Here is a 24,383-nt window from a genome sequence, read left to right on the forward strand (position 1 = left end):
GGTCCTTAGTGGGCCACCCACCCCTCGCTCAGGGCAAATGTGAGCTGAGGGCCCACTGTGCAAGATGAGGGTTAGGTGGGTGACGACAGACTGACAGGACGGAGAGGCACAGAGCCGCGTGGAGGGACAGCAAGCCGGTGACCCCAGCAAAGGAGGGGGGAGAAAGAAACCCAGAGAAGCAGAGACAGACAGGGAGGGGCTGTCCTGTGTGCCCAAGCCCACGCCTATCACTCGAGCCCCCGGCTCAGGGCGAGTGTGGACTCTGTGGGTGTTGGACCCCAACCCCCTTCTGTCCTGATGGGTCTGTACCTCCCTGGGCCTGTGTGGGCTGAACCTGCCCGACCCAACCACGCCGAGGGCAGCAATGTGTCTCCCTGAAGGTGGTTGTGAGGGCACCTGGCACCGTCGCGGTCAGGTTGCTGGCAGGGTGTCAGCTGTGGGTCATCCCCCAGGGCTCGTGGGCAAGGAGCCCAGAAGAGCCAAGCTGAGCAGACCCTGAGCTGGGAACCCGCAAACACCTGGAAACTGGTGACCGTGCACAGAGCACCTGTCCACAGACCTGCCCCAGGCATGGGGCTTCGACCCACCCCCCATGAAGAAACGAAACAACCTCAGGGAGCTGGTCGGGGCTCCCTGCAGCCCTGTCGCCAGGCCCACCCTGGGCAGCACTGCCACACACACAGCCTCCCCGAACCTCTGGGCCCGGACCCAGGCTACAGGCCTGTGAGCAGGAATGGACCGTGCTGAGACCAGCTCCCGGGGCCCAGGACCCTGCCGCTGGGCGCCCTGGACCCACACTGGCCAAAGTGGGGCTGAGTGGGAAGTGCCCCTGTGCCCCTCCTGCCCACTAGGTTGCCTCGGCCGGCCTCACAGGGGCCTGGAGGTGTCCGTGAGGAGTGCGAGCTGGGACAAGGCGCCCAGTAGACAGGAAACAGGCCTGTCCATGGCCGCGTCCTCCTGAGCTCGCTGAGCGTCCAGGGTCCGCAGAAGGAAGGGTGCCCCCCGGGGTGAGGTCAGGGGCAGGGGTCTCCAGGATCCACCGCTTCCACCCACCCCCACCCCACCCCCGCCCAGCGACTCCTGATGACTCAGCCAGCGGGGATGGTGACATGTCGATGAGGTGGCCGCCAGGGGAGCCCTGGGCGGTGCTGGGAGGCAGGGCCCCTAGGGCTGGGCCCGCAGGACGCCCCGGTGCAAAGACCTCAGGGCGGGGTCTGGCAACCTCCAGAAGGGGCGGCGGGCAGGAGGCCCAGCCGCGACCTTGCGGCGCCCCCGCGGTCCCCGCAGTGCAGCGCGCGCTGCAGCGGCGATCCCGAGGCCCGGGCGGGGGCGGGGCGGCCCGTCCTCGGCGACCTTCACGCTCCCTCCCCGCCGCGGGCCCGGCCGCCTGGGGACAGGGTTGTCTCTGCGACAGTTTCCCTGAAAAATAGGTCCCAGCGGGTCTGCGACTCTCTCTCCGCAGGGCGGGGGGCGGCTCAGGAGTCGTGGGGGTCTCTCCCGCCCGAGGGCGGCGCGGCCGGGACCACTGTCACCCCCGCGCCGGGGACCCCTTTCCCGTGCGGGCCCGGACCGAGCGAAAGGGGACGCGACCCCAACCTCCTCGCTTGGCCCGAGGGAGGACTTTTCCCGCGGGGGTGCACGCCTGTCCGTCCTGCACGCGCTCACCAAGCGCCCCCAGCGAGCGGGAAGGCGGCCCCGCACTCGGGGCCTCACCGAGGGGCGCGGATGGGGCCACAGCCTCCGGCTCCTGAGCCGTGCCAGGCGGGCCGGGGTTGCGCGCGCGGGCTCGGAGGGCTCGAACCGCAGGACCCTCGGAATCTGGCCGAGAGGGCAGGTTCTGGAGGCAGACGGGGGCGCGGCGCCCGCCCCCGCCCTCGCCGGGGCCCGCGGCCCCGCCCTCCTCGTCACCGGCGGCAGGCTGGGGGGCGGGGGCGCCTCCGTGTGACGCGCCCTCCTCGCCGTGCCCTTCAGCCGCCGCCGCAGTTCCTGGGGCGCCACATGGACCCGGCCGGCCCGAGCGCGCCCCGCCGCTGACCGTCCGCACGCCGCCCGCGCCCCGGCCCCGGGAAGGTAACTGGCTCCCGGTGCGCAGCCCACTCGCCCCCAGGCCGCCCGACCCTAGCCCCGCCACGGTGGCGCGCTCCTGCCCGGCGGGCGCTGTCCGCCGGCGCGGTGCTGAAGCGGCCCCGCGGCCCCGGCCCGCGCCCCACTCTTTCGGGCTCCTTCTCGGCGTCCCCTGCCTCTCGAGGTTCCCCTCGCCCTCCTCTCTCGCCCCCGGTCTGCTGCGTTTTCTCTCCTGGCGCGCTCCCGCCTGAGGACCGCTCCGCAGAGCCGGGCAACTCGCCCGCCGCAAAGCCCTGGGGGTGCGGCGGCCAGAGCCCGGCCTGCGGCCCCTGGGGTCTCCAGAGGCCTCGCCCCCACTTCTCTGCAGCTGGGCCCGCGGTTTCCTCTGAGCCAGGAGCCAGAGAAGTTTGGGAGCGAATCTGCTTTGCGGCAGAGGCGCTTTGCGGGGAAGGGGGGCACGCCCGCCACCCCCCAGCCCAGCACCCACACTGGAGGGTCTCCTTCAGAGGAAGGAGAGGAAAACCCACAGAACAGTGGCTCTGCGGGGACCTGGGGTCCCTGGCAGGGGAGACCCCACAGGGGCCTGGTGGAGGGTGCAAATGCAGCTTTTACTGGGAGCGCCTCCTCACCAGCGTCCCACTGGCCGGGGGCCCAGGAGCGCCCCACCTATGCAGATGCTGCTGGGGGGGGTCTCCCCCCAGCAGTGGGGCCCCCACTGGTTGTCCCACCCCAGAGTTTGCAGTTAGCACCCAATATCCCCTGGAGGGAGCCCAGCCTCCCCACACTCCCCAGCAGCCACCAGGACCTCCCTGAGGTGCACCCACTCAGGCCCCACCCGTCTGCACCCTGCTTCTTAGCTGGACCCAGTCCCCGTGGCCCAGGGCCCACCAGGGAGGCTGCAGAGCCGGTCACCTTCAAACGCCCCTGGTCCTGCCCCTGCTTGTCTAAGGCTGGCTTCTCTGAGCTGTGCCCTGCCCTAAGTGGTGAGCAGTCCTGGTGTGTGCCCCCGGGGCTGGGTGAGACCACCATGCAGATCCACTGGGGGTCCTGGAATCTGCTGGTCCTTGGCGGGGTGTGGGGTGGAAGTCCCAGGGACCCTCCTGGGACCGGAATCCAAGGAATGATGCTTTCTCAGACCCCAGACCACCCACTGGGGGGCGGGCAAGAAGGGAGCCTTTGCAGGCAGGTTAGTCGGTGGGGCCAGCCTGTGACCCTCTCCTCTCTTCCAGGCACAGGACTCCACCACACTCGCGTGTGAGTTCAGACCCTCGGAGGAGCCATCGTCATGGAGTTTGTGATGAAGCAGGCCCTAGGAGGTAGGGACAGGGGCAGGGCACGCAGGCTGTGCCTGCTGGTGGCCGCTGCACACTCGGGGCCAGGGTGCTGCAGGGGTCAAGGGCTGAGCAGCGCCCCACTCAGCCTGGCGTGGGTTTCAGGGCCCCACAGGCGAGTGAGCCCTGGATGATGCAGTGAGGGCGGGGGGGGGGCACAGAGACAGAGCTGGACCTGGGGTGGGTGTAGCAGGATGAGTCCAGGGGCAAGGGGCCCAGCCCCAGACCCCTGTGAGCCTGCCGCCCACCCCGAGGCAGTGTGACCCGTGCGTTTTCAGAGAGGGGACCCCTCCCAGCCCCTCGGAGTCCCGTTAGAAGGGGGTCTTGTAACTTGTGGCCACAGACCCTGGCCCAGGAGGTGGGCGGGCCATAAGCTGAGGTCCACACTGGTGCAGAGGCTTTGGGGCAGGGCCCTCAGCTCAGCCCAGGCGGGGGGCAGCCTCTGCTCGGCCCTGCAGCCGCTGCGATGGGAGCCTGTGGCCAGCACCTGACAGCCATGGCTGGGGCCCTTCTTGGGTGTCATCCTCGGCCACGTCTGACCCAGTGCTGTCCCCGCCAGGCATTGGTCTAGTGCCACGCAACAAGTCACCTCAGGTGCTGCTTCCAGGTCAGGGGGTCGGGCTCTCTGGCCGGAGGTGGGTGCTGAGGCCCTGCCCTGGGGCAGCAGCCCCTGTGTGGCCTTGTCTGCAGGACAAAGTGTGTGGACAGACACTCGGGTCTGGCTGGGGGCCACACCCGGGAGGTTTCCTGGTCCAGGAGAGGCTGCAGGTTGGGTCTAATTATAATGATTACGTCACCAGGACGTGATGCAGGGGCAGGCAGCCTCCTGGCACCAGGAGGGAGCCCCACTCCTCCCAGCCCGCCCCAGGCAGTTAGAGATAATTAATTAGGTGGCTAATTCAGGCCCTGAGGTGGGCTTGCAGGAGCACTGAACTATCTGATTCGGCTGTCTACACGCCTGCAATTAGCCGGGTAATTGCTAGCCTGCGCTCCCTTTCTTTGGTGTCAGCCCAAAGTTTCTTCTGTAGTGGCGACAGGGTGGCTTTTCAAAGGTGGGGGAGCCACCAAGGGGCAACCCCCAGGGTGCCCCGGGCTGTGTGGTGACCCCCCACATTTGCTGCCCCAGTGCTGCCTGACGTGGGGACTGTGTCTGACCCCAAGGTGAGACCTGCTTTCGGCCCTGTGTTTCCTCTTGCCAGGCACTGGGGATCAGCATGGGTGACAGGGAGACAGGCAGAGGGACAGGGAGACAGAGACACATTTCCCAGGAGAGACAGACAGGAGCCCCAGGTGCGGAGGAGCCTGTTGGAAGGACCCGGGCAACGGTCTTGGGAAGTGAACCAAGACACAGGGAAGGGGATGGAGGTGGAGAAAATACAGCCCAGAACAGACCCAGAAAAAGACAGAAACGGAAATGCCTCGGGACCTGTGAGACAGAGGTGGAGGGAGACAGACGCGCGCCACAGAGGCGACAAGGCTTCTGGGAGCCAAGCGGGGGCGGCGGCAGGGCCAGGGAGCCGGGTGGAGCTGAGAGCCAGAGGATGGTGCCTGCAGCAATGCCTGCAGCGCGGCTGAGGGTCCTGAGGACACGGCCTGGAGGTGTGAGGGCAGAACACGCGGGCACAGAGACAGACAGACACAGATGTGTCAGGAACAAAGCAGTCAGGGACAGAAGCCTGAGACTAGCCCCGCGCACCCACCCACGCACACCTCAGAGGCTCTCAGCAGGGGGAGGGAGCCCGGGAGGCCTTCCCGAGCTGCTCTGGGGACCGCGCTCCAGCAGCCAAGTCCCAGCCACCTGAGGCCGTCCCAGCTCAGTGGCCTGCAGTGGCCAGTCCTCTGCTGAGGACACACTCCCCAGTGCCTCCTCCGCTGCCCTGCCCTGGGCCCGAGGCAGGGCCTTTGCTGGGGACAGAGGCTGCAAGGTGACTGCCTGATGGGGAATCTGGCATCAGACAGGCAGACAGACAGACAGACTCAGTGGGACTGCAGGTCCTGCATGTGCATGGCTGTCCCGCTGAGCCTCGTCTTCTCTGGGGCCCAGGGCACCCTGGGCCTGGGACGAGGCACCTCTGGCGAGGCCGTGGGTGGCGAGCAGGGGCCCAGGGGCCAGCTCACCAGCCGTCCTGGCCTGTCACCCCAGAAGCTTCTCTGAGGGCAGGTGGTGGCGGTGCCCCACAGAGGGAGGGGACAGCCGGCTCCCCCGCAATGACAGGACTCTCGGTCTCTGGGCCCTGGGGCGGACACCAGAGCCTTACACAGCAGTGTCTCTGCAGCCGGGGGGCTGAGCAGGCTGGGCTGGTAGGAGTGCCAGCTGCACCGGGCCCACCCTGTCTGTGCCCACCCTGTCTGTGAGCCGTGCGGGCTCCCGGGGCTCCTTCCAATTCAGAAGATACCCCTCCCCCACCCCTGCCCCCGATGGCTTTGCTGGGGTCACACTGAGGGCTGGTGGGGGCGGAATTCTCTCGGGGCCAAATCGTAAAGAAACAGGTCAGCTGTGGTTAGCTTCTCTCGAAGAGAATGCACCGGAGACCTTTAGAGGTCAGTGCCGCCCACGGGCCGGGAGAGGACCCCCGATTTCAGTCGGTCCTGGACAAAGGAGACAGAGGCTGAGCCCGTGGTGGCCATGTGGGGACCAGGCCTGGAGCTGGGGCCCAGTGGCACAGTCTGCGCGGCTCAGTCCTCAAGGGTACGATTTGAAGAGACTGTTTTCCCTGAGGCCAGGATGCCTCGCTCCGCCCTGGAGCTGAGTCTGTCCCAGGCTAGCTGGCACCAGGTTCTCACGCCTGGGCAGATGCTAATCAGGCAATTTCTGACCAAAAGACCCGGTCCGGGTTGGCTGTCCTGCCGTCCGCCTCAGTGAGACACAGTCTGTGCCCAGAACAGGTGGAGGGAAGAGAGGGCTTCCGGAGGTGGGGCATTTGAGGCGGCTCCAAGGAGGAGCAGGCAGCAGGCACCGCTCGGGCAAAGGCTCAGGGGCCTCAGGGGCTGGGACAGGCACCGAAAGCCCTGGAGGTCGGAGGGGGAGCCATGGGCGGGCAGGGGCTCCCAATGGCCTGGTCAGTGTGGACCACGCTCTGCGGGGAGCTGGCCGCCCAAAAAGTGGGGAGGCCACTGTTCGGGGGACGGGGGCACTGGGGCTGTGGGCTTGTGGGAAGAATGGCCGTCCTGAGCCTGCATGTCTGAGCTGGACAGCAGTCCCCAGGTGTGGGAAGGGCTGGGCCACCACCCCAGCCCTCCATGAGCGGCCCCAGGGACAGCCTCCAGGCCTCTGCAGCCAAGGGCCTCCGCACCCTGTGGGGGGTGGGCCGTTTGCTCTCAGCCCAGTCCCCCTGAGGTCTCCAGATGTGCCCAAGTCAGGGCAGGTATGGGAGAGCAGAGTGCCCACCTCACAGCTCCCACAGGTCATTGGGACTGGGGTGCGGGTGGGGGCATCTCCCTTCATGATCTGGGAGCCACTCAGGGGTGGCATCTCCTCTGCCTCCTGGGGCACCTGCTCCATGGACCCCACACTAGGGACCCTGAGGCCTTTGCCGGTCACATTGTCTCTCACCCTGCTTCCTAGGACCTCAGGTCAAGGGAGGCAGCCTGAGACCCCTAGTGGTCTTGTCCTGACCCCTGTGTCTACCCATTGGAATCTATACAGAGGGTGAGGCCAGAGATCCCATTCTGTCCCAACACAGGTTCTGAGGATGGGTGGTCCTACTCTCTCCCCTGCCTGTCTGTCTGTCTGTCTGGGGCAACATCCCATGGGCCTGGGGCTGCCCCACGGGGACTCTGACCAGGTGAGGCTGGGCTCTGGTGTCTGGGAGACTGGAGGAGCTAGGACCTGAGCTGGGCTGCAGAAGGAGTGAATCTTGGGGGGAAGCTTTTGAATTCTGCTTTTGACGGAAATCGCAGAGAACCGGGCAGACTGGCTTGCATCGAGGCTGGATTCTCTCATGTGAGAGGTGTCAGGAGGCAGTTGGGCTGCTCAGCAGTATCCTCGGGGACCTGCTCCTGGGCCACTGTCACCCCAACAGAGCTTTCATGCCCAGCCTGCTCCTCGCAGTGGCAAAGTGGCTGCTGCTGCTCCAGCATCCCATCCACAGTCAGGGCTGGGGAAGGGGAGGGACAACCGCCCTCATCTGTTCAGCCCATGGGTTTGTGAAACCTTGTGGAGGGTTTTCATTCATGTGTTATGGTCAAGAAGGGTCTGGGAAGGTGAGGGCCATTGGGCCACCTCACCTGCCAAACACAGCAGGGGTGGCCTGGTATTGGGCAGGCAGCTCAGAGCGTCTGGCCCCATCAACTTGGAAAAGCTTGATTTTCGGAGGCACCAGAGAGCATTTGATGACAAAGCACCAAGAGGACCAAGGGGGGTCCCAGCCCTGCCCACTTCACAGGCCTGGAGGTGCTTTGGAGCCCCCATGCTTTAGAGAAACTGCCTTTTCTACCAAATCTGTGAGAGGCAGGCCTGCCCTCAGGTCAGAGCACCCCTGGTCAGTCACACTGAACCTGAGCCATAGGCCCCTCGGCCTTGGCATGGGGAATCGGCAGACACAGTGCCATCAGCCGATACACTTGTTTATTTTTGCCTCATCGGCTGGCAGGGGCTTCTGGCTGGCATGACAGCGTCTGCATAGCGGCCTCTGCTCACCCGGCGTGGTGCCGCCCGCACCGAGTGCTGGGACAGTACACGGAGCAGGGGTCAGGCGACTCCGTTCACTCAGGAGGAGNCCCTGGTCAGTCACACTGAACCTGAGCCATAGGCCCCTCGGCCTTGGCATGGGGAATCGGCAGACACAGTGCCATCAGCCGATACACTTGTTTATTTTTGCCTCATCGGCTGGCAGGGGCTTCTGGCTGGCATGACAGCGTCTGCATAGCGGCCTCTGCTCACCCAGCGTGGTGCCGCCCGCACCGAGTGCTGGGACAATACATGGAGCAGGGGTCAGGCGACTCCGTTCACTCAGGAGGAGCGGCAAGTCTGTGCAAACCCCAACACCAGTGCGTTTCAGAGAACTCAGTCTCACGGGCCGAGCCCAGGTCAGCAGGCCAGGAGAGGGGGCCCGGGGAGCAAAGGTCCTTCTGAGGTCCCTGCTTGGAGCACCCAGCCCTGTCGGAGGGCCTTCACACAGATGCCTTCACTTCTCCTCTGGTTGTGGGGGTCAGGCCCCCCTCAGCCCAGTGGGCTCAGTCAGGGACTCTCGCCCCCTCCTTAGGGGCAGCCTGGCAGGGTGAGGGGGCAGCCCTCATCCTACCCCACGGGTCCCCTTTGGTCCCATGGGCTTGACTCAACTCTAGCAGCCAGGCGGCCAGGTGGACCGAGGCCATGAAGCTGCTCAGGCCCCAGCGGAGGGCTCAGCATGCTGAGTGCTGGGTGCTGAGAGCTGGGTGCTGGGTGCTAACCAAAGATGGACAGGGAGTCCTACAGAGACCCCAGCAAAGCAGCCGGCCTGGGGCCCTCAAAGACCCTCTGAGTCACTGGGGCGCCTGCATGTAGCCTTCCTTCAGAAGTCTGTGGACTTCACGCCCAGGCCAAGAAGACGCCCGGTCTCTGGGGCCTCCGCTGAGCGCAGACATTGTGGGAAGGCCTGTGACTCGCCCAGTGCCCCCAGCTGGTAGGTCACCTGCTGCCCCGGGTCGCTGCTGCACCACCAGTCCAGCTGAGGCCACAGGGTGTCATGTGGGGGGCAGGGATAGGTTCTAAGGGGCTTCTGTTTGCCCTCGGGGAGGGTGGCCCCAGCCACTGCTCCTGTGCAGGGGCCAGAAGCTGTGGGGTGGGGGGCCAGGATGGCCAGACCCCCGCCCCCCGCCCAGGCCTGTCCCCTCAGCAGACAGGTGCCTGGGACTGTCCCCAGGGTGCAAGGGTGGCCAGGTGAGCAGCGAGAGGCTGAATGGAGGCACAGCCAAAAGGGACCACAACTGTCCACGGCGCCCGGCGGCCACGCCATCTGTCACCGAGCTCGGCTCTGTTGGGCTCCCTAATTGGCATTTTCATCTCGCCTCTGTCTCCGTTTGTCCTGTCCTGAGGGCCGGGCGCAGACACTGTGCGCTGGGGCAGGGGCAGCAGGCAGGTCCGGGGCTGCCCCACCCCCGCAGGCTCACGGTGTCTGGTGTCACTGGGGCCAGAGGGGGCGCGGGGGGAGCAGGGGGGGGGCTTTGTTCCCAGACAACCGAGGTTTGCTAAGAGGTCTTGGTGGGAGAGGAGAAGTGTTTCCCCGCATTTCCAAGTGGGTACAAAAGCCACAGAAGCATCTCAGGAAATGAGGGAGGTGCAGTCCGCACCCACGGAGTGGCGGCTTCCTGGAGGCCAGCCAGGTGGCAGTGACCCTCAGCCAGGGTCAAGGGGCGGGGCCTGGGGGACCCTTTATGCGCAGGAGGGGTGGGTTTTGTCCCCGCCAGGAAGGGCCCTGCAGAGAGCAGCTTTCGTTCCAGCCTTGTTGTTTTCCCGACTGATTGTGGGCAGCAAGCAGGGCCCCAGGTGGGATGAGCAGACAGAGGCTGCTCCTCGGGGCTCCACACCCCCAGGCCCTGTGGGTGTCCTTGTCCTTGGAACGTGTTTGTTCCTTGACCCAGGATGGTGAGGGGACCCCCGCCCAAGCCGCTCTGGTTTTGGGGGGCGGGGCTGCATGAGTGGTTACGTCTGACCCAGCCTCAGTCCTCCTGCTGTTTGCGTTCAAATGCTTCCTCGCTGTTTCATTTATTTTATCCTGATATAAGGACTATTTTTAAAAGATTTTATTTATTTACTTATTTATTTTTAAGAGAGAGGAAGGGAGAAAGACAGAGGGAGAGAGACATCCATGCATGCTTGCCTCTCACATGCCCCCTGCTGGGGACCTGGCCCGCAGCCCAGGCCTGTGTCCTGCCTGGGAATCGAACCAGCGACCCTTTGGTTGAGTGCAGGCCAGCACTCAATCCACTGAGCTTTGCCTGCCAGGACAGGACCATGTCTGTAAATTTACAAGCCTTCCGCAGCGTTCTGCAGCCGACGTGCCCTTTTAGAACATCACCTCAGCTCTGACTGGCGTGGAGGGGCAGGTGCACCTGCGCCCAGCGCTGCCGTTCGGGGGCTCTGCCCACGGGCGCACCTTCCTGCGTCTGAGCACCTCAACCCGTGGGGTCTGCACTCTTTGTTCGCAAAAGCATTTTGATTTCTACATTCAGTTCTTTTAAAAAGTATTTTATTGATTATGCCATTCCAGTTCTCCCATTTCCCCCTTCACTTCCCTCCTCCCTGCACACCCCCTCCCACCCACATTCCCCCCCTTTAGTTCATGTCCATGTGTCACAAGTTCTTTAGCTTCTACATTTCCCCTACTATTCTTGCCCTCCCCCCGTCTATTTTCTACCTGCCATCGATGCTACTTATTCTCTGTACCTTCTCCCCCCTTCTCCTCCTCCCACTCTCCTATTGCTAACCCTCCATGTGATCTCCATTTCTGTGGTTCTATTCCTGTTCTAGTTGTTTGCTTAGTTTGTTTCTGTTTTAGGTGTGATTGTTAGTAATTGTGAGTTTGCTGTCCTTTTACTATACATGTTTTTTATCATCTTTTTTAAAAGATTTTATTTATTTATCTTTAGAGGGGAAGGGAAGGAGAGAAGGAGAGAAATAATGTATGGTTGCCTCTTGTGAGTCCCCTGCTGGGAACTGGCCTGCAACCCAGGCATGTGCCCTGACTGGGAATCGAACCGAGATCGTGTAGTTCGCAGGCCCGAGCTCAATCCACTGAGCTACACCAGCCAGGGCTATCTTCTTTTTCTTAAATAAATCTCTTTAACATTTCATAGAATAAGGGCTTGGTGATGATGAACTCCTTGAATTTGATCTTGTCTGAGAAGCACTTTATCTGCCCTTCCATCCTAAATGAAAGCTTTGCTGGATAGAGTAATCTTAGATGTACGTCCTTGCCTTTCATGACTTGGAATACTTCTTTCCAGCCCCTTCTTGCCTGTAAGGTCTCTTTTGAGAAATCAGCTGACAGTCTGATGGGAGCTCCTTTGTAGGTGACTGTCCCCTTATCTCTTGCTGCTTCTAGGATTCTCTCCTTCATTTTAATATTGGCTAATGTAATGATGATGTGCCTTGGTGTGTTCCTCCTTGGGTCCAACTTCTTCGGGATTCTCTGAAGTCTATTCCTGGAAGTCTATTTCCTTTGCCAGACTGGGGAAGTTCTCCTTTATTATTTGTTCAAATAAGTTTTCCACTCGTGGCTGTTCCTCTTCCCCTTCTGGTACCCCTATAATTCGGATGTTGGAACGTTTAAAGATGTCCTGGGGGTTCCTAAGCCCCTCCTCATCTTTTTGAATTCTTGTTTCTTCATACTTTTCTGTTTGGTCATTTTTTTCTTCCTTCTGGTCCATTCCATTGATTTGAGTCCCAGTTTCCTTTCCATCACTATTGGTTTCCTGTGCATTTCCCTTCATTTCAATCAGTTTAGCCTTCATATGTTCCTCTAATTTGTGACTAAAATCAACCAGTTCTGTGAGCATCCTGATCACCAGTGTTTTGAAGTGTGCATCTGAAAGGTTGGCTATTTCTTGGTCACTTAGAATTATAGGCTCTGGGGCTTTGAGCTGTTCTTCTGTTTTGCCATTTTTTTGTGGTCTGGTCATGCCTGTTACATGAGGGGAGGAGCCTTAGGTGTTCACCAGGGCGGGGCAACCCAGTGGCTGGGTTGTGACACTGTATGTGGGGGTGGGGAGGGAACAGTGGTGCTTGCTCTGCTCTCTGTCTGATTTCAGTCCCTTCGCTGCTTCCCCCAAGCAAACTGGGCCCTTCTGGTGCTGATTCCCGTGTGGGTGGGCTTGTGTGTGTTCAGGACCCTGTGGGTCTCTGCAATGAACTCTCCTGTGAGGCTGGGAGTCTCCTGGCGCCTCAACCTTCACAGATGTTTCCAATCAGTGTTTTGAAGCTTTATTTCCAAGCACTGGGACCCTGGGTTGGGCAGTCTGTCTCGCTCCCCAGTTTTGCCTGGTTTATCTGCCTCTGAGTGTGGGACTGCCCGATTTGCCAGCTGCCTCATTGCCATGCCCCTCCACAATTCACCGCCTCACTGGGTCCACCCGCCGCTGCCTATGCACCCAGGGTCCACAAGCCACAGCGTTTTTTGCCTTTGATCCTTGTCCACCCAGCCGCCCGTCTCCGCCCCTCCTACCGTCTAGATGAATGTGTCTACTTTAACTCCTTGTTTGTCGGACTTCCATACAATTCAATTTTCTGTCAGTACCGGCTGCTATTTTGTTTCTAAATTTTTGTTGTCCTTATTTTGGTTGTGTGAGGAGGCATAGTGTGTCTACCTACACCTCCATCTTGGCCGGAAGTCCTGCGTTCACTTCTATTAGAGACATTTATATGCGTTTAATTTGTTAATGTGGAATTGGACTTTCCCCATTGTTAAAACAGTAGATGTTCGTTATAGCAGATTGAAATACTAAAGGAAAGTATAATAAGTGGAAATGCTGCCTCAATTTAAAATTCACCTGTTATTATTACTCGGTGCTTTATTTAAAAACATTTTTTTTACCCTGGCTGGTGTGGCTCAGTGGATTGAGCACCGGACTGTGAGCCACAGGGTCGCCAGTTGGGTGCATTCCCTGACCGATTCCCAGTCGGGGCACATTCCTGGGTTGCAGGCCAAGCAGGGGGCGTGTGAGAGGCAACCACACATTGATGTTTCTCTCCCTTCCTTCCCCTTTGTCTGGAAATAAATAAATAAAATCTAAAAATAATTTTTCCTGGAGGAATGCCTTCAGATCTCATTTTAATTCCACAAGGCTATGCAGAGTTCTTTGTGCTGGTTCCTTACTGGAACCAGCCCGGGCATCAGGTCGCGGCAGAGGCTGGGCAGGGCGGCCACAGTGGCCCTCAGCTGTGCCCACTGACGTGCCCAGCACCTCGGCCCCATGAGTGGGGGGTTTGTGGGTCTCTGTTCTGCAGACAGGTATGGACAGAAACTCACCTTTGGGGGTGGGCTACAGAAGCAGCTCCCCCCCAGTCTCAGGCACCATGTGCGGACCCCTGCCCATCCTCTGCTGCCCCTGGCCGGGCCTGGGGTGACAGTGTGGTTCTCATCCAGGCTGAATGCGATGGCGTGGGACTGAAGTGACTCCCTTCTCAGGCTGCCCCCGAGACAAGTCCCCTCATTCTTCTTGGTTAAGAGCTCACTGTGGTCCCCTCAGAACTTCTGTGGTTTCCTGGGACGGACTGGGGATGGACTGGGGACGGACTGGGGACCCGGCTGAGGACAGACCTCACCCCTCCCTTCCCGCCCCTGCAAAACCACTCGGCCCTGCTCACCAGGGAGCGGGCACCAGGCTGCATTCCTCTGGTGTGGAACCTTGGTGGCACGCTCCCTCAGCCATGTACTTTTCTTTTTGAAGATTTTACTAACTTATTTTTAGAGGGAGGGAGGGGAGAGGGAGAGAGAGAAACACAGGTCTGGGGCCTGACCCACAACCCAGGATGTGCCCTGGCCGGGAATCCAAGTGGCGTCCCTGTGGCTCGCAGGCTGGCGCTCAGCCCACTGAGCCACACCAGCCAGGGCCGTACTTTTCCTTCCTTCCTCCCGAGCTCATAAGGGCTCCGACGAGACAGAGGAGCCGAGGGCAGGTGCAGCTCATCCCGGGCCTACTCCGGGCTCATCCCAACCCTGTTTCCTAGGCCCCTTTAACCTTGCTGATCTCAGCTTCGATAAACTTCCTCTTGCTTTCAAAACATAAGTAAACCTGCGGTTTGCCCTATGATTAATGAACATCTCATTTCCACCTAGTTTTCTGTGGAATCTTTCTTCTACACCCTCCAGCAGCCCCCTGGAGCGGCTGCCCCAGGACACTGGCGCGTCCACGGCCATCCGAGGCTGCTGTCAGGCCCTGACTTGCCTCCTGGCCACGTCCTTGGGAACTTTCTGACCTGAGGGCACAGAAGGCCAGTGGAGGCCCCCTGTCCGCCCTCACGCAGGAGAGGTGGTTAGACTGGGTACAAAATCCCAGATTCAAAACAATTTTCTCCTTCAACATTTGGAGTCTTTTTTCCATGGACTTCCAGACCCTAAAGCTGCTGTAGAAAAGCCAAGTGCTATTTTTATTTTCCGGGGCTTTCACATGACCTTTCTCTCTCTCTGGAGGCTTTCACTGTTTTCTCTCCCACCCTCCTGGCCTTCTGAGATGCCACAGTCTCAAGACTTCACTGTGGGTCTCTCGTCCTCGCCGCAGGCACATCCCTCAGCTCCGGGGCGTGGCTTGTTGTCGCTCCCCCAGACACCCCTCTCTCCCCACTCGTGGCTGGCAGGGCCCCCTGGGCTCCCCGTGGGGTGCACACGCTGGCTTCTCTGTTCAGGGATTTTGTGCAGCTGACAAGAGGGTGTACGGGTTGGCAGGGCCTGGGGGAGGCCTCTCAGGAAACCAGTGCCCACCTAACCCCAGTGTGTGGTGGGCCTGTCGCCTGTGCCCCCAGTGCCCAGGGCCGGTCTGTGTTCAGAGGGTCTCAGGTGCAGCTTCTCCAGGAAAACAACTTAAATTCCCTGCTGCTGCCTGGTGGTGGGTCCCCATGTGGGGCCACCCCCAGCCTGTCCGTCGGGGCCCCCACAGCCCAACGCCTCCCACTCCTGGAACTCAGCGCCCCAAATGTAGTGCCTGTGTGGCTTTGTTCTCCTCTCCCTTTCCTGTGTGTCCTGGTGGGTTATTATGTTAAATCGCTCACTTCCCACGGGGAAGCGCTGGGAAGCAGGTGCGCCCTTCCGAAGAGCTGCTGCTTCAGGACACCTGCCTAACCCTCCCCTCCCCTCCTCCTCCTCCTTCTTTCCTCTTCTTCCTCCTCCTCCTGCTCCTTCTTCTTCATTTTCATCTTCTTTTCTTCTCTCTCTGTCTTTCTTTCTCTTCGCTGATTTTTGGCATCATTCTTATGCTAATTTCACAAAAATAAACTATGGAATTTTCTCCTTTTTTCTCCCTTCCGAGAACACTCTAAATACCACTGGAACTGCGTTTCCTGACTATTTGAAATGCTCCATCTGTGAATTCTTAGACATCGTTCTCAGTTTTTGACATTTTTTAAAAGATCTTTTATTTATTTATCTATCTTAGAGGGGAAGGGAAGGAGAGAGAGAAACATCAATATATGGTTGCTTCTCATGCGTCCTCTGCCGAGAACCAGGAACTGGCCTGCAACCCAGGCATGTGCTCTGACTGGGAATCAAACCGAGATCGTGTGGTTCGCAGGCCCGCGCTCAATCCACTGAGCTACACCAGCCAGGGCAGTTTTTGACACTTTTTAGAGGCCACTTCATTCCAGTTTTCAGACGTGTCAGGACAGCACCGCCAGAGCACTATGTGGTCGCTGTGATTCCTTCAGTCGGCAGCCACTTCTCAGGCGTGTTTCCGAGCTCTGCCTGCCTCTCTGCTTTCCTTCTGCCCCCGTCCAGCAGGCCGCTGGTCTGGGCTGAACCGGGCACTGGACCCCAGCTTCTCCCCGGGAGCAGATCTGGGCGGTGAGCTGTGCCCAAACCTCCTCAGGGGACCCAGGCCCCCTGACTGAGGCCAGGGCACAGGAGTGTTCCCGTGTGGTGCAGGGGCATGATGGGTGTTCCTGGGAATCTGTGGCCCCTGACGTTTCACCATGTGGAGGCCTTGGGTCTCTGGTTCCCAGACGCAGCCACTGGGGTTGGACTCATGTCCCCACTCATTTGCCGTTAGAGAGCCCCCTCCTGCGTCCACAAGGCCAGCACAGGACTCCCATTCCCCCACCTCCTTCAGTCGGACACTTGGGCACCAGGTGAGACTGCGTGGTGCCTTAGTTTCCTCATCTGTAAAAGGCTACCGCAGACCCTCTCTCAGAAAGGCTATGGGGTGGGGCTTCTTGCTCGGAACCAGGGGCCAGAGGCAGAGACCCCCCCCACAGTACCACTCGGCCTGACCCTGCGTCCCGTAGGGAGATCAAAGGGCACACGGGGAGCGTGAAAGTTCCTCACAGGGTCCACCACTGACCCCAGCGTGGAGCTCCAAGCCCTTGGCGCTGGGCAGGGCTTGTGGGCTGTCCAAGGTCCTGCTGGGGACCCCCAAGAGCCCGGTCCATTCCCATAGCCAGTGGCTTTGCAGCCAGTCCCCAGCGTGAATCCGCTCCCAGAGGCATGACCTCTGCCCTCAGCCCTGGCCCAGGAGAGGTCATCCAGTCTTTCCCCAATGCTCTGCCCTCTGCGTGGCTGCCAGACCCTCCCTGTCCCCTCTGGCCAATGGACCAGCCCAGAGCTTAGGTGGGCACTGGGGATGGTGGCACTCGAGGGCCCCGGGCAAGACCCAAAGGCCAGTGCCCAGTGTGGCAGAGCTCAGCTCACAGTCGGTGCTCAATAAATGCTTGTTGCAATTGCTAGAGCTATAGCCTTGTGATTCACGAGATGTGTGGGTTCAGGGACCCAGCCCACCACATCAGTGTGGCCTCACCAGCCCCCCACCGGCCACTGCTCTTCCCCTCAGGAGAGGGAGGTGGATGGCCTGCTCACACCTCCACCTCAACACCCGTGCTTTCCCAGGGCCTCTCTCCAGAGGCCAGCTTGTTGTATGCGGAGAACAATGCACACAGCAGCCATCTACCTGCCATGGGCACCCACAGGCCAGGGAGGAGGCGGGGAGGGCCGGGAGGTGGCAGCCAGGCGGTGGGGTTTGTCCCCGCCTCCCTGCCCCCACATGGGCCAGGGAGGAAGATGGCATAGGAGGCAGCCTGCTCCTGGCCTGGTTACCAGGGGAACTGGCCGGAGAGTGTGTCAGCGACTCTACGACCCAGTTTCCCTGGAGTCATTGGCCTGGAATCTGCTTTTTGAATTTCTGCAGATGTGGCTGAGAACCAGCCCTGAGGCTGTCAGTCTGTCTGGGTCTGTGCCACAGCCAAGCACCTGGGGCAGGGCCTGCCCGCAGAACTTCCCGGCAGCTAGGAAGGCCTGTGTGATCGGCATGGTCTAGCCTGCAGGCAGCTGGTGTTCAGCCCAGAGCTCAGCCAGAAAGTTGCTCTGTTTTCCACCCACAGCCGGTGGCTTTCCGAACTATGCCTTCTGCTCACGGGAGGGGGCGCTCCTGAGCAATTGGCCCGCAAAGACTGTGTTCAGCACCAGGAGACAAACCTGCAGGAAAGGGGACTTATCCAGGTTCGGCCCTGCTGGGCGGCGAGGTGGAAGAGTAGCCCAGTAGCGCCAAGAGCGCCAAGCACAGGGGGCCACTGCGTTCGTTCTGAGGGGAGGGGGTCGGGCTGGGCCTCAAGCCAGGGTGGGGGCGGGCATGGGCACGTCTGGAGATGCTGTGTGGGCACCGGACCACACAGACGGTTTGGTCCCGAGGCACCTGCTTGGCTGGCCTGGGGCAGTGCCCGTGAGGGCTCAGGGGAGGAGGAGGCCTTCAGAGGCTGGCAGTGTCCATGTGCACGGGCAGCAGTTGTCGCCGGGAGCAGCAGGGGTCCCCTCGGTGGGGTGGGCCGGCTGGCCATGTGTGTGCGGGGGGGGTGGGGGGGGCGGCTAGCGATGCTGACCTTCAGCGCCGCCCCCTCCGCTGCCCTGGGGATGCAGTGTGAAGGGCACATCTGCTGCTCTGCTCCCCGGAGCTGCCAAAGGGCCAAGACTCACCGTGGTGCCTTCCGAGATCCGAGGCCGTAACCACAGCGCTGCCCTGGGGGACAGGACACAGGGGCGTCTAGGGATGTGCCCGTTGTTGCCTGTGGATCCACAGAACAGTGGTGGCTGGCGCAGCGGGAGAGATTAGGCCCTGGGTGCCCAGACTCCTCAGCCGCCGGCCCTGCACACCAGGCCCGCCGCCTCACCAACGGTTCAGCCACTTCTCCAGCACCTCCTGGAGGCTGAGCCCTGGCTGGACACGGGACCCAAGGCTCACAGAGACACGTGTGCGTGCACACAGAGATGCAGCCAAGGCACAGTCACACACGTGCAATCCTGCTTCCTCACAGACGACCTGTGCGATCCTCCCCACACACCCCTGCCCAGGAACTCACGCCTCCTGCTCTAGACAGAACGCGCCATAGCCCTGCTGGTGCTGGGACGTGTCTGCCCGGCAGGCTGTCCACATGGGCTGCCTGGCTCACTCTCTTTTCTGTCCCCAGGGGCCACCAAGGACATGGGGAAGATGCTCGGGGGTGAGGAGGAGAAGGACCCGGATGCCGCCAAGAAGGAGGAGGAGCGGCAGGAAGCCCTGCGGCAAGAGGAGGAGGAGCGTAAGGCCAAGTACGCCAAGATGGAGGCGGAGCGTGAAGCCATGCGGCAGGGCATCCGAGACAAGGTGGGGACCCGCCAGGCGTGGCAGGGACAGCTGGGCCCTGGGGGCAGGGGAGCTCCCCCCCGCCCCACACACACACACTGGGAGGACAGCCTTGAGCCTGAACTGACCCAGGGAGCCTTCATCCCTGGGGTTGCAGGGCTGGGCTTGGGTGCTGGGTACCCCCCCTGAACTGAGATGCGCTGCCTGGGGAGGGGCTGTGTGGAGCCCAAGGGCCCTTTCCACCCCTCTGAGTGGACAGACCTTCGGCTTGTCCACTCAGGAGCTGTGGGAGGTGGTCCCATGGGGTTGTAGGACAAATGAGGTCACTGCACCCCAGGTGACCACATCTGCCACACAGGCTCACTAGGATTATAGTGCACTCTGGGGACCCCCAGCCCTTCTTGCTCCTGACCATCCGTCCTCCGGATGGGGCTCCTATGGCATGAGGGGTGAGTCCGCTTGTCCAGCGAACCACGTGGCCTTCCAAGGTCCTTGAGGCCATGCCGTCTGGGTTGCTTGCCCCCAACCCCCGGCCCCTCCCAGGCTGGGCCTCCCCCATCAAAGGCACTGGTGCCTCTGGATCAAGGCCCCTGTTGGGAGTTCCGCTTGGGCGCTGCTTCATTGGGTTTCTTCCTGACCCCAACCTGCAGCTCCCAGCTCTAGGCAGCCTTAGCCTTTGCAGATGAACCCCGGGCTGGGACTGGGTGGGGGTCTGGTAGGCTTCCAGAGAGGTCATCCACGGTGGCTGGCCTGGACCAGCTGGGATGGAGAAGTCTGCCCGGAAACGGCCAGCTTCCCGAGGCTGGTGGGGAAGCCAGGACTAAAGAGTGGTCAGTGCGGGGGTCCTTCCCTGGGGACTGCCACTCATAAGCCCCGTGTCCCTCCCCCCTCCCCCCCATGGCCCTGCCGCGTTCAGGAGCTGTTTGGGGAAGAGCCAGAAAATGGGCATCATCAACCAGACCCCACGGGGGCACGAAAGGAACAGAACGGGGCGGGGGTGGTAAGAAGACAGAGGCAGAGAGGAAGACAGACAGAAACGGAGACAGAGGCTAAGAGAATCTTCTTGTAGTTCCCCCGCCCCCTGCCCCGCCTTCCCGCCTCTGACGCGGCTTGGGAGAGCGCTGAAAGGTTCAGGACCTTGGAGCCCCAGGCTTCCCCGCTGCGGCGCCTCCAGAACCTGGTTCCCTCCCGGCGAGGAGCCTTCAGTTCAGCCCGGCAGACCCTGCAAAGGGGAAGCGCGCACTGGGAGGGGAGAGGGTGTTCCCCGCACCCGCGACGGCGGGGCGCCTCCTGGTGGGGAGTTTAGGGCCTGGCGCCTCCGTCCCGCGGCATCCCCGGCACCGCCCAGTGGCCCAGCCCTCGGCCTCGCCCCCGCGAGTTCGGCGGGAGCCCAAGTCCGCGTCGTTCTCTGCAGAACCCTTCTCCGCTGGGCTGTGCCCAGGTAGAGCGCCCCCAGCCTTCCTGCTCTGTAGGTGTGCCTCCCCCTGGTGGCCCTCCCCAACCCCGCACCCAGAACTCGTGGGGAACGGTTAGCGAAGGGGGCGCTGAGCTTCAGGGTTAGCTGCAGGGTCCAAGGCCCCATCAGATGGGAGCCGAGGGGCGGCCGCGGTGACGCGTCCAGCTCCCCAGGCCACCTCACCGGAGGGAAGCGGAAGCCGGCTGGTGGACAGAGCCGCTAGCTTCCCACCTGTGCGCGGGCCCAGGTGGGCGAACAGCTTGGCCCACCTGAGCGTTATCTGCGTGTGAGCCTCGCGGTTTGCTACGTGCTTCTTGGTTGGCATACCCACCTTCAGATTTGTCTGCGCACCACCAGATTTGGGGCTTCCCGGGTCCGGTTTTGCAGCCTTGGGACAGGGAGCCACCCTCCCCACGTGGAGCTGATCGGTTCCAGCCCTCTCCCCCCTTCCCCTGCCCCTGAAATCACTCCGGGCCAGTTGGAGGTTTGTGCTGATAAGAGGGTGGCAGTGGTCGCCGATTGTTACTTGAGATAGCCCATCCTACTAAGGAGCTCACTGCCTTGCCCAGGGGCACTGGCCGCCCGGAGTTCCCTACCAGCCACAGGGTGTGTTGTTCTGGGGCTGATGTCTGGACCTCTCGGTAGTCAGCGTCTCTGGTAAACAGCTGTTGATGGATAGCTCGAGCTGGCTCTCAGCCGGTCAAGCCAGGCTCTGGGGTGGACCACAGCTCAGGAGCCTCACGCCCAGAGTAACGAGGACCCTTGGGTCAAGTCCGGAGTGAGTGGCCTTAACCTCAGAAAGCTTTCGAGCCTCTAGAGCAACTGGGCTGGGGGCCAGGGGCTCCTTCCTGGACCCTACAGGGGAGCGTCCCCAGCTGCTTGAAGACAGGGTCCCCCCACCTGGGAGGATGTTCCTCTGCTCAACGATGTGCCAGGTTCCCGCCTGCGTGTCCAACAGGACTGCGTGTCCAACAGGACTGCGTGTCCCCCGAGCACATTCACCTTCCCTGTGAGCGAGGGGCAGGCTCTGGGAGGCACAGTGCCCTGGGGCAGCACAGTGTCCTGTGCCACCCTGGCACACACATGTCCTTGGGGAGGAGGCGGCTGCTGGGCTCGCTGCCCCCTCGGGACAGAAGCTCTCTCTGTTCTACCCTTGTTTCTGGCCACCCTCCTGCCCCCCACCGCCGCCTCGGGTAGTACTTTGCCCACAGGGCTCCCAGCCCACATGTGCCTCCCTCCTTCCAGTGCCCTGGGGCCGCGCTCTGGGTCGTGAGGCTGTGCCCCCTCAGCGACCCAGGGAAGGGCACCACACAGAGCTCCTTGCACCAGCCCCGGGGGCGTGCCTGGTGTCTGGCCCGGCCAGCTCGTTGCCCTCTGTGAACCTGCCCTGGGTGCTGAGTAGCGAGGGCCTGCTGGGCAGTGTGCCTACTGCTCTGGACGTGCCCTGGATGCCCTCGTCGCCTCTCAGGTTATGGAGCAGAGGGGCTCCGGCAGCTCAGGAGCCCTAGTGGGGGGTGCAGATGTCTGTCCCTCGTCCCTCTCCTTCTGGCCTACAGGTGCCCCTGGCTGTGGTCTGGTCACAGCTGGGCCGAGAGCATGGCTTCCTCTTCCTGGACCTCTGCTGAAGGTGGCCCTTGCCTGCCTCCTGCCTGAAGCCACCAGCAAGCAGCCTCAGAGGAGGACAGGGGTGGGGCAGTCAGCCCCCAATCCGAAACACAGGGAGGGCCCTGGAAAGCCAGGGGTTGGGGAGGGGCTGGTGAGGATCGATGGCAGGCAGCGGGGGGCCCTCCACCTGGGCAGAAACACTCCCTCGCCACCACCCCTGTGTGCCCTCAGGGGGTCCTGCAGCCTGCTGGTGACTGACCACTGCAGACACCCATACCCTCTCCCCACCGTCACCTCTTCACCCTCACTGCTGCTTCTGCTCCCCCATGGAACTTGGACCCCCAGACCTGACCAAGGGGTGCCCCTACCCCAGCCTGGTGGGGGATCAGACCCCCAAAGCCATGAGGCCAGCTTGGCCTCACCCGGCTCCCACCAGCCCTAGGGCAGAAGGTCCTTCTGTGGTCTCCTGGACTGCCTGGGACCAAAGTGCCCCTGGGGGCCATGGCGCTGATGGGCCTGACAGGGCCTGTACTGGTCTTCTGGAAGCCTGTCCTCTGGGTCCCAGAGGCCTGGAGGCCGGGACTGTACTCTCTCTGAAGCTCAAAGGAGAGAATGCTCCCCTGTGTTTGCTGGTTTTGGGGGCTCTGGCAGCTTTCGGCATCCTGGGCTCCTGTCCCAACCTCTCTCAGGTGTCGCATGGCTTCCTCCTCTCTGTCTTACAGATGCGCTCATCAGATTTAGGGCCCAGGGTTGTCTCGTTTTTGTTCTTACCTTAATGATGTCTGTAAAGACCTTATTTCCCAATACGGTCGGTCACATTCTGAGGCCCTAAGGGCACAGATTTGTTTTATTTTTAAAGGATTTTTTTAAGGATTTTACTTATTTGTTTTTAGAGAGAGGGGAAGAGAGGGAGAAAGAGAGGAAGAGATACATTGATCAGCTGCTCTTGTACACCCCCAACTGGGGGTCTGGCTGCAACCCAGGCACGTGCCCTGACTGGAAATCGAACCAGCGACCTTTTGGTTCACAGGCCAACACTCAATCCACTGAGCCATACCAACCAGGGCTAAGAAATTTTTTGATCCTCATCTGAGGACATATTTATTGATTTTGGAGAAAGAGGAAGCAGGGGGGTGGGGGAGACAGAAACATCCTTAGGTTGCCTCCTGTACGCACCTGACCAGAGCTCGGGCCCACAACCTAGGAATGCTCCCTGACCGGGAACTGCACCTGCAGCGATTGGTACGGGATGGTGCCCTAACGAACTGAGCTGCCCGGCCGTGGCTCCAGGTGACACGGATTTGGGGGGACACTGTTCAGTCTACTACAAAAGGGCTCAGGGCAGACACACAGGAAGCCAGCAGTATGGCCCGAGGGTCACATCCACTGTGGAGTGTCCACCGGCACATCCCTCCACCAGCTGCTCACAGAGTGCAGAGGGTCTGCCAGGGACTGGGGTCATGGCTGTGTCCAGGGAGACTTGGCCAGGCATGACAGCGTGGCCATCCAGACAGGGACCAAGGGTCTGGTCAGCCAGCCATGGAGCAGCGGGTTCTCCCCGCGGAGGCTCCTGGCTCTGGCTGCTCCTGTAACAAGCCCAGGCCAGACTTCCTCAAGGAGGCACCGCTGGGGACAGGGCCGGGGTCAGGATCCCCGCATGCCCCCAGATAGGAAGATGCCCCTATACCTGTTCTCCTCCTGCCCAGGATCCAGCATTTTCCGTGAGGGTCTTCTCCAGGCGCCCCGTGGATGGGGACTTCCCCTTCCTTCCCAGGTCCGGGTGGCTGCTGGTGGGGCGCCCCCTTAGCTGCGGGTGCTCGGGACCCCTCAGGCCCCTCACCCAGGCCCCCAGTGAGGGCCCTGCCACCGCCCCAGGTCCTGCGAGCACTGGCCTGCGGGGACCCCTGACCCAGCGCTGTCCCCACAGTACGGCATCAAGAAGAAGGAGGAGCGCGAGGCAGAGGCCCAGGCTGCCATGGAGGCCAACTCGGAGGGCAGCCTGACGCGGCCCAAGAAGGCCATCCCGCCGGGCTGCGGGGACGAGCCCGAGGCGGAGGACGAGAGCATCCTGGACACGGTCATCAAGTACCTGCCGGGGCCGCTACAGGACATGTTCAAGAAGTAGTGCCCGCCGCGCCCGAGCCCGCCCCGCCCGCCCCCGCCCCCTGCCCGAGACCCGCAGAGGCCCCGGGGAGGTCAGGAGCAGAGTGCAGCCCCTGTGCGATATAAGCCATAGTCCCCGTCCCTGCGCCCCACGCCCCTCACGCAGGAGCCTCCGCCCGCCCCCACCCCTCCGCGCACTGCCACGCACCGCCACGTGGGATGGGCGCTGACCTCCAAGGCCCCTGCGGTCTGTGCCAGAGACCTGGGTCCAGCCCTCTGGGCTCCTGCGGAGCGGGAGGGTGGACCTCCCCCGCACTCCCCAGAGCCTGGAACCCCCTCCTCGCTCCCGACCTTCCCCGCCCACCCAGCAGCGTCTGAGGCCGGTCTACCGGCCACCCCTCAGCGCTTGATGCGTGCTTGTCCGGCCCCAAACTCAGGAGCACAGCCATAGTGGGGGAAGGGGGCATCGTGCGGGCTGGGAGAGGGCGGGAAGGGCAGCGGCAGGTACCTGGGCCCCAACCTGGGGCAGGGGTGGTAAGCCCCTTCCCGTCCGGATCAGCCTGGACCCCCCAAGCCCCTCCTCCCAC

The 24,383-nt window shown here is 61.9% G+C and overlaps 1 protein-coding gene across 2 annotated transcripts; it reads left to right on the top strand.

Annotated features, from left to right (window-relative positions):
* Positions 1 to 1,970: 1,970 nt before the first annotated feature.
* On the top strand, positions 1,971 to 24,100 carry CPLX1 (complexin 1). 2 transcript variants are annotated; one of them, XM_037047435.1, is made up of 4 exons: positions 1,971 to 2,084; positions 3,294 to 3,380; positions 18,478 to 18,653; positions 23,621 to 24,100. In XM_037047435.1, exons 2-4 carry the CDS (start codon positions 3,350 to 3,352, stop codon positions 23,816 to 23,818), a joined length of 405 nt encoding a protein of 134 aa, XP_036903330.1. In that variant the 5' UTR covers positions 1,971 to 2,084; positions 3,294 to 3,349; the 3' UTR covers positions 23,819 to 24,100. The 2 variants fall into 2 exon arrangements, with proteins under 2 accessions (XP_036903330.1, XP_036903325.1); XM_037047430.1 differs by having other exon boundaries at positions 1,971 to 2,070.
* The last annotated feature ends 283 nt before the right edge of the window (positions 24,101 to 24,383 follow it).

The sequence above is a fragment of the Sturnira hondurensis genome, unplaced genomic scaffold (assembly GCF_014824575.4).
Source record: "Sturnira hondurensis isolate 20B ecotype Veracruz unplaced genomic scaffold, ASM1482457v3 Scaffold0000780, whole genome shotgun sequence".
NCBI classification, from domain to species: domain Eukaryota; kingdom Metazoa; phylum Chordata; class Mammalia; order Chiroptera; family Phyllostomidae; genus Sturnira; species Sturnira hondurensis.